Source organism: Trachymyrmex septentrionalis, unplaced genomic scaffold, assembly GCF_001594115.1.
Source record: "Trachymyrmex septentrionalis isolate Tsep2-gDNA-1 unplaced genomic scaffold, Tsep1.0 scaffold83, whole genome shotgun sequence".
NCBI lineage: Eukaryota > Metazoa > Arthropoda > Insecta > Hymenoptera > Formicidae > Trachymyrmex > Trachymyrmex septentrionalis.
Genome location: NW_017306018.1, coordinates 806,797 through 816,118, shown reverse-complemented (window position 1 = coordinate 816,118; position 9,322 = coordinate 806,797). Strand labels below are relative to the sequence as shown.

General features: G+C 31.5%; 1 protein-coding gene across 1 annotated transcript in view; it reads left to right on the top strand.

Annotated features, from left to right (window-relative positions):
- Positions 1-7,704, top strand: part of LOC108755125 (5-hydroxytryptamine receptor 1-like) — a 43,862-nt gene extending 36,158 nt beyond the window's left edge. The window contains exons 5-6 of the mRNA XM_018497952.1: positions 5,070-5,282; positions 6,667-7,704. Of these exons, the coding sequence (XP_018353454.1) occupies positions 5,070-5,282; positions 6,667-7,476 (1,023 nt within the window). The 3' untranslated portion in view covers positions 7,477-7,704. The remainder of the gene's footprint in view (positions 1-5,069; positions 5,283-6,666) is intronic.
- Positions 7,705-9,322: the final 1,618 nt, after the last annotated feature.

The window sequence follows — 9,322 nt, the reverse complement described above, 5'->3', positions numbered from 1 at the left end:
CTCTCTCTCTCTCTCTCTGTGTGTGTGTGTGTGTGTGTGTGCGCGCGCACGCGCGCGCGCGTGCGCGTATGTGTGTGATCAAATTTCATCCAGATCATAATCAGAACATAAGCTTTGATTACATAGGTTTGTCGAGAAGGGAGTGGAAATTTGGGGGAACTGAGAAAATAAGGAGAGAAAAGAGTTAAGATTGCCCTAGTGATAATAATATTTAGAGTGAGGAGGAGGAAACTCGTCGAGGAATTCTATCAAAGAAGAAGAGGACGCGGAAAAAGAGGGGTGAGGAGATTCAGAAATTGAAGGCTGAGGGGTAGAGGAAGTAAATCCGTGATTCTTTCCGTTAGGACTGATGAGGGTGAGTTTGGTTGATCTAGAGGGAGGGGCATGAGGAGATAGGGAAGAAACTCGTTTCGGTTCGGAGGATGATAGGACGCTGGGAAGTAGAACTAACGGGGTCACAGAGAGAAGGGGATAGAGGAGGAGAATAATAATTGGGTTAATAATCACTTAAATCTACGTTTGCTTGACTAGATTTATTTTGTTCGCCCTGAGCTGTCTCTCTTATAGCGTACGCTCGGTTGCGGCGGTTCTTTATGTGCTTCTCGGATACCTTTGATTTACGTTTGTACGAAGAACGAGCGTCCACTAAAATTTATCGTTTTGCGAATTAATAAATAAATAAAATTAAAAAACGGACAAGTAAAAAGGGGAAATGACACACTATCAATTTTCGCGGATCATGCAAATGTCATGGGTCTAAACACCAATGTCGATCAAATAACTCTGAGTAACAAGGATGATATGGATCAAGTCGATCTTGATCGGGTAACCTATAGCTCTATGATAACTATCGACTACGATAGGAACTCTAGCGCATGATGAAAATAATTCTAAGATTCGGGGGTGTTCTTTTCGAATTAAAAAAAAAAATGAAAAAAATAACTAAGATTTAGATTTATACTACTTGTTAAGTGTACGAGCCGAACGTTATGAACTGTTGACTGAAGAGGAAGACCTTGTTTCTTAGGGGTAGAAGCGGTCTCGATCAGGTATCTTGAAAGTGCATAAATTCAACCGTACTCCGCGATTGCGAAAGATCCTCTTTATATTCGGAGTTGATTGTATGGGATGATTTTATTTGAGATTATAAGTACAAGCAGATTAGGTTTTGGTATTGGTATTGCTTGTGGTGTTCAACTGTTTAGGTAATTGACGATATAAGATGTTTTCGTCATTACAATCTGTTGGGTGTGATAGATCCGGAGGAGATGAGTCAACTATGATGGAAGGAAACACTTGTATTCAACAATTTTTAATCTTACTGTTTAGAAGTGATCCCTATCGCCCAACACTTGCAAAAAGTTAGTTTAAATCATCACTTCTCGACACTTTCTGTCAAAATAATAGAAGAGAATCTGCCATCTGCCCTATCGCTATCAATATTTCTTATGGCATAAATATTGATCCACAGATGTTTTATAAGCGGCTTTGATAGTGAAACACTTTATAAAAAAAGGCCTGTAGAATCTGGGACGTAACAGTTTACGATTATTTTTTCCCTAGTCTCTTCACACACACACACTATTCCTTCTTCATACCTTCGTATTGAATTAGTGATAAGAAAGCGCGCTTGTGTGTGTGTGTGTGTGATTACTTGTCTTGCATTATTATAAAAATATTATTAAATTGCATTCCGTATCATTCTATTGCTAAATCGCATCGTTAAAAAATCATAAAATAAATATCATAATTATTTAATAAAATATTTTTAACACGTGTGAAAAGAAGAAAAACGAGGGAGTTGGACAGAAAAAACGCAACGGGAAGAAGAGAGAGCGCGAATAAGATGATGAGCAGGGAAGCCCACAACGGGAATGAAAAAATAACATAGTAAGTAAGGGACCGCAACGGGAGGGAGAAAACAAACTGTATAGTACTACAAAAAGTGGGGGGGGGGATGAGAGGGCAATAATGGGTTGAAAAGAAAACGCAATGGGTAGGAAGGAGAAACAGCAAAACCCTCTTTTCTGTAGACCCTTAACGACACATTTCCTCCTTCCTTGCTCCTTAGACCCAACGTCTGTGACGCACTTCCTCCTTCCTTGACCTTACATATACTCACACATATACACGCGCGCGCACACCGCATATACATATACGCACACATAGTGGATTAGAACCGGTGTAGCTTACTTACATACAATATATTATGTAATGATGCATTTTTACAACCTTTACATACGTGATGTCATAGTATAAGTGATTTATAAACTTTTTAATCTTTTACTGCAAAAATTAAAACTTAGTAAGACAAATTTACTATAAGATTTAGATAAACAGATGTCGGTTTTGATGCATTGAATTTTACCTGATTCATACGAGACACCGTGAGGCTGTTAGTTGAGTAGTTATTGAACACCGAATTGACAACAAGCGTGCGATTATACAGTACATTTAACGTAAGCGTATTAGGTTTACCACCCCGGAATCTTAAGTTCAAATGCTTGCGATGCGTTTTCGAAAATTAAAATTGTAAAACGATTGTAATTGATAAAATACATATATATGAAACGTTGCTGTGACGTGACATATGTGAATTGTCGCTTAAAAAATACTAAATTTATTTTTTCTATTCTTGAACATTGTCAGTATTATTTCGAAATATTTGCAATGCGTAGCACAGCATGGTTTATTTGTATATTACCAGCTATCAGCATAATTATGTAGTATTTATTATTTGACACATATTGTCGCCATGTTGCTGTATACGTGCTGTTGATTGCGGATAGCATGCAGACGATGACAAGTTGCCGGATTGCCGCCGATTTGCTGACAATGTTCTGTTTGCTGATGACAAATTGACAACACAAGTTGTTGTCAAGGAAATTAATGCCGACACGTTGCCATCAATTTGCCATCATAAGAAGTCGACTTCTATTGAGTTTAATGCGACAGACATAATGCTGTCTCAGCTTGTCCTGAGTTTGTTGAAATTAGTTGCTGCAACAATTTTCAACAACATGTTAACAAACTTACTGCATTCGGCTATCAGGGTTTATTAATGTTTTATTGATTTTATATAAACGCATAACACATAAACACATAATATGTATCATGAGTATCCATTAATAAAAAAACTATGTGAACAGATTTTATTGATTTTTAATAAATTTTATTGATATTTAACATCAAAATTACAACATTATTTGTAATAGCAGTATTTACAAATTCTGACTAGAAACACATACAGAACATAAATACATATATGGTATATATACACGCACGTACGGTACGTTCTCTGGATTTGTCTCCGATGAATAATTTTATCTTTTTTATAAGAGCATTTGAAATGTTATCAAACAATAATAAATATAATATTCAAGATCTTTGAGAGAGAAAGGCACATCTGTCTAATTACAGATTGCACAATTTTGGATCAAGATTATATAATAGCTGTCACTCGTAATAACTTGTTATAAGGAGCAGAACTTATGTTTGTGTTGCAGAAAGAGGCAAGCAATTTGAATATTTGTTTATATAAATTAAAAATCAATAAAATTTGTTTAAATAGTCTTTCTTTATTGATAGATATTTGTGATACAAATTATGTGTTTATGTGTTTGAAACATCAACAATAAAACATCAATAAAGGTGACATTTTGTTAAATTCATCTTGGAGGCCTCTATATTAGTATGAAAAAATTATTATTAATAGTAAGTTATTATTTAAAAAATTCATTTCAATTTGAAATTTGAACATTTGCTTAGATAAGGGAGTTACAGTTTGTCTTGATGCCTCTACAGCATGAAATATTGCAGCAATATTTTAATAGCGCGCAATATTACAAAAATTGCAACAATATTGTTGTAATATTGAAATTTTAATATTTTGTGATTAAGAAATATATTGCATTCTATTGCTGCAATATTATAATTTAATACGTAAGTATGCGGTGCCACTACGAGATGGACACGCTTCTCATAAGAAGAAAACGTCCAGGAAGTCTATAAGAAAGCATATGCAAAACAAGTTGGCGAGTCTTTTAGAGATTCCCAAGCTCTTTCGGGTGTGCTTTTTAAATCCCTGATATTTTTTTATTATAACTTTATTGTGTGTATTTTGGAATGTCATTTTAGAATAATATTTTAGCAATTAATAAAACTGGATTAATTATTAAAATATTGCATTACGTTGCAGCAATATATCTAAAAATTGTAGCAATATTACACAATATTTCAATTTTATTGTTGCGGACATACACCGAAAAAAATGTTACGGTTGTTTCAACCGAAAATATGATAATTTTCGCCCATCAATATAATTGCGATAACCGTAACATGGACGTATCTTTACAGCCATAATCGTTAAGATGATATGCCAATTTTACGGTTATTACAATTGTACTATAGTTCTTACAACCAAAACATGTATAATTGATGAGCGACTTTGTTCGTGGCAATCGTATCCGTTTTTTCTGTGTAGAAATATTATTACAATATTGCAACAATATTTTATAAAATATTGCAATCTTTCAAAGTAGTATTGCTGCAATGTTGTTGTAATATTGATTGTCAATTTTAGTGTTCAAAATACAAAATATTTTTATATGCTCCGATAAATACAAAATACGAAATACAATTGTCTTATGAATACTATGTTTCAAATGAAAGTATTTCAAATATGTGCATAGCCCTGCTTGTAACAAGCCTATCTGATGATATATACTAAATATAAATAATAAGCGATACTGTCTTCAGATATGGTGACTAATTGGATTTGTGATAACAAATATGTAAGATCAAATGGACATGTCTCGTAGCTATATCGCGTTGCAATCGGCATTAATAATTAAAAAAATAGTTACTCTACTTAGACATTAATTGGAACGAAATTCTTTAACTTTATAGAAAGAGACATGACCTTGCATCTCGCATGACTGCAATTCTAATTCTGACACACATTACAGTTTTTTGCTACTATTAGAGTGACTATAATTGTTACTCAGATAATAATTTCTCATCAGAATGTATCATAAATGCGCGCATGTGTATTACTAATTGTATTGCAGATAAACTACAAACTATTCAATGCCGCGCGTGATAAATCTGCCATGAATTATCAAGTGGGTCGATTTGACATGGAATTGGAGCCTGATGTTAATTCATCTTTCGATCGTCATAGGATTATGTGTTCAACGAGCTGTCCACGACATTCCTACAAGAAGTGTGTAAGGCTGACCAGTCTGCCAAACACACATATAAAAAATACCGTCGCATCTACAGTAAGTCATATATGTTATCTAATATAGATTTATCTAATATAGATTTATCTAATATAGATTTAGTTTTGATGATTACATCAAAAGAATTGAAATAAATGTTTATTTTACAGATAAAATTAAAGATAAAATTCGAGTTAACTTAGAAAATTATTTTTAATTACAAATGCAAGTAATGTGATATATAATTTAAACATTTTTTTACCATTAAGATAAAGAAATTTCTTAAAAAAAATTTTTTTTTTAATTATATTCAAATTCTAATTTTTTCTTAGTCCATTAATGTAATTCAGTTAGACGCATTTTTAAAATAAATTTTAGCGGATTTATTTGTTATTTTAATGTCCTTAAAACATTAAGCAATAATCATTTTTGATATAAAATTTCTTGCTCTTTCAGAATCTGCCATTAGAATTTATCAAAAATAAATTTTAAAAATTATAGCAAATTTTTTTAGAAAAAATGTAATTTTTCAATCTCAAATTTTTTAAATCGATATTTATTTATAGAAACGGCATTAGAATAGTCTTGAAAAAATCAAAATGTTATTTCCATGGAATCCTAAATTTGAAAACAGAGACCCTAATCGTTATAATTAAACTTTGGGAGGTATAAAACCTTCAAATGCCTCTAAAATTTTGCTCCAGGATCTTCGGAAGATTATCACATCTTATATGAAAGAATAATTCAAGATAAATCTTTTGTATTAATATTAATTATGAATACTGCATAATGCATCTTGGATATATACTGTATACATATATGTCATAGAAAAATCTGTCGAACATAGTATCACAAAAAAGTTTAAGTATCATATTTTTCAATATTTCGGAAAGTATTATTATGGTACAAAATATTCTGAGAAAAAGACTTCATTTTATTTTCTAATTCGAAGAAGCCTGTTAGGATTTCCAAAAATGCAAGGAAACTCACGACAATCAAATACTGTTCATGAATAGCAAGGGTGTTCAGCTCTCAAGATGAATCAAGCATTAATCGATGGTAACAATCAAAGGAATAAAACGCTCGTCATGTCCACGTTCATTCCGGGTAATTCTGAGAACGGGTACAAAATTAAAATTATAAAAATATCACTGATACATGTATGTACAAGTGTAGTAAAAAAAAATTTATTTCGATTTTTTGTACTTTCTCATATATAATATAAAGACTTTCTGAAGGTCCTAGAACAAAAACTAACTACATTTGTGGAAGCCTATGAAGAATTTTAATCAGTTTCACATGAACTACAAAAAAATTAAAATTTAAAGCGATCTGACCGAAACCCATTTTCCATAATATTTGTGCAGGATTCTTTGTTAAATAATGCAATTTTTAATAAAAAATTTTTCTTCCGTTATTTACTCAATGAATTATTTTACTACAGAGCGAAGGTAATCCAAGGCGTCACTTCAGCAGCGAGCGCCGAGAGAGTCTTATGCAGAACATGTTACAAAAATCGATAAGAATACTGAGGACTGGTAATAGTCGAGCCTGCATTTGTAATAAACGTCAGCTAAGGAGAAGAAAAAGTGAACGAAAGGCGAGCACTACTTTGGGCATCATCGTTGGAGCCTTCATTATTTGCTGGTTACCATTCTTTATGTTAGCACTAATTAGACCATTCTACAAACCTGATGCTATCCCGCATTCAGTATCATCCCTATTCCTTTGGCTTGGTTATTGTAATAGTGCGTTGAATCCAATCATCTACGCGATTTTCAATAAGGAGATTCGCAAACCATTTATTTTAATAATGTGTTTACGCTGGCGCAACATCAATGAGTTAATGCGTGAGGAATATTATCAACGACAGTTCGGTGAACGAAGAACAAGGAATGATATTAACGGTGGCAATGATGGTACGGAGAATACCGAGCGGGCGGATCTCGATGATAATAATCAAAACATCGGCCATAATAATCATGATGTCGACAATAACAATCAGAACGTTAATAACAACCAGAACATTGACAATAATAATCAGGATGTCGATCATAACAATCCAGATATCAGCAATAATAATCAAGAAATCGATGGTAACAATCAAGACATCAACGATAATAACCAGGACATTGGTAATAACAAACAAGATATCGATAATAAAAAACAAGAACCTGATGATAGCAAGGTTATAGTCAATAAAAATCAGATTATCATTGACATTGTCAAGGAGTCGGAGATATCCCGCTTCTGATCCAAGGCGTGTTCCTCTAATAACGAGGATTGTGGTATTCAACGAAGATCATCGTCGTACTGCATGGACATCTTTCAAGTTGTCGCTGAAGTTCATGCACCTTGTATAACAGAAACTCTTGTGTGATCGATCAAGATGGATACCAGACATGTTCCAGGAAGATTCAGTGGTGTTCCATACAATATTTATACATTAGCTAATTAATAATTCTCTGTTTCTGCTGTTATTTCGTACTCTTTTAGTACTGATATTTATATCATCATTTTTTGTTAAAAATAGTTTATTTTTAATATATTGTTCTACTTTTTGCTATCTTAATTTTATTATATTGAATCTTGTTTCATTCTTTATTTTATTTTTTTTTTTTATATTGCTTTATTGCCAATAATTTTGTTGTTGAGAATCCAAATTAATTAACTCGGTTAATTTCGCAGTCACAGAAAGTAATTAAGCAAATTATTTTTGAGGTTGATCAAGAATTTCTAAAATTATGTTATGAAATCATACGAGAACTAAAAGACTTGCATAAATATATTGTCAATCTGACCTGTGCAAGAACTATATGTTTAATCTTTTTTTAAAGATGTTATTTAAAAATAATTTTTTTATAACTCAAAATGTGATACATACAACTTTTTAATATTTAAAATTAATATATCAGCTATGTGTTAATATACAGACTATAATATTTTGTTTTTAAATCTATCTAATTTCTTAAATACCTCCCTTTAAATTATTATTTTTAAAGTCTTAAAAACATCTTTTGAAAATTACAATGTTGTAAATATATAAAACTTTTGATCAAGAGTTCTTATCTTTATAGCACTTATTAAACATATTTTTAAAGTACGTTTAAGACTTTAAAAATAATCTGGATAATTTTTTTATTCTTGACGACGGTAAATCTTTACATTAGGGGACATCTTGTCGCTTTGATCTTGATATATATTATAGAGGTGATCAACTTATAAATTAATCGGTAGTTTCTTATAGTTTCTGAGATATTAGAATTAAAGTGTAATTTATAATTTTAGTAGGAAATGTTTTTAGTAAATTTGCATCAAGGAAAGTTATCCAGATGTCTAATTAGGTTTGAAAAAAGTAACGGTAAACTATATAGTATCCTATCTCCTGTTAACTAAAGAGTATCGGAAAATTTATTAGAAGAATGGAATCGAAGTCCGCTATAAGTTCCAAAAATGCGTTTAAATGACGTTTCTTTGTAATTTTTTTTACTTTTTGGGTTTTTCTACACGTGTATGTGTGAGTAATATATTTACATAGATATATCATAGTTGTGACAGATTTCCTAAATAGTTATCAACTTTAGCGATTAATATCTAGGTTCAAGGGAGAAAACATTTTTGCCACATTCGTTTAGTGCAAAATCATTTTGCAGCAATTTTTTGCAACTCTTGACTATCGATATTGAGTCAATGTTGGCAATTTCTATGGGTATATGGATAGATAGCTTTTTCATGATAAATGATCCTCCAACCAAGTTTTGACTGTCACAACCAGATCACGCGTAACTACATATTGGTGTAATTGACACATCAAGTCGTATGAACCATACATATACTTATCACACAAAAATAACTACGATGATGTACTAACTGTATTGCTTGCAACTAAATATTTTTGATTATATGAACCGTATCTTTTTTCCCGTGTATAATCGGTATTTGTAATTATATAAAAAATATTATGAATAATTATGTATAAGCAATTTACATTTGTCCAAATTTGATTTTTTCTAAAATAAACAATGCGAAAATTATGCGTTTAATTATTTTTTGTTTTCACATTATTATTATTATTTATATTACACTAAAAAGTAATTTTA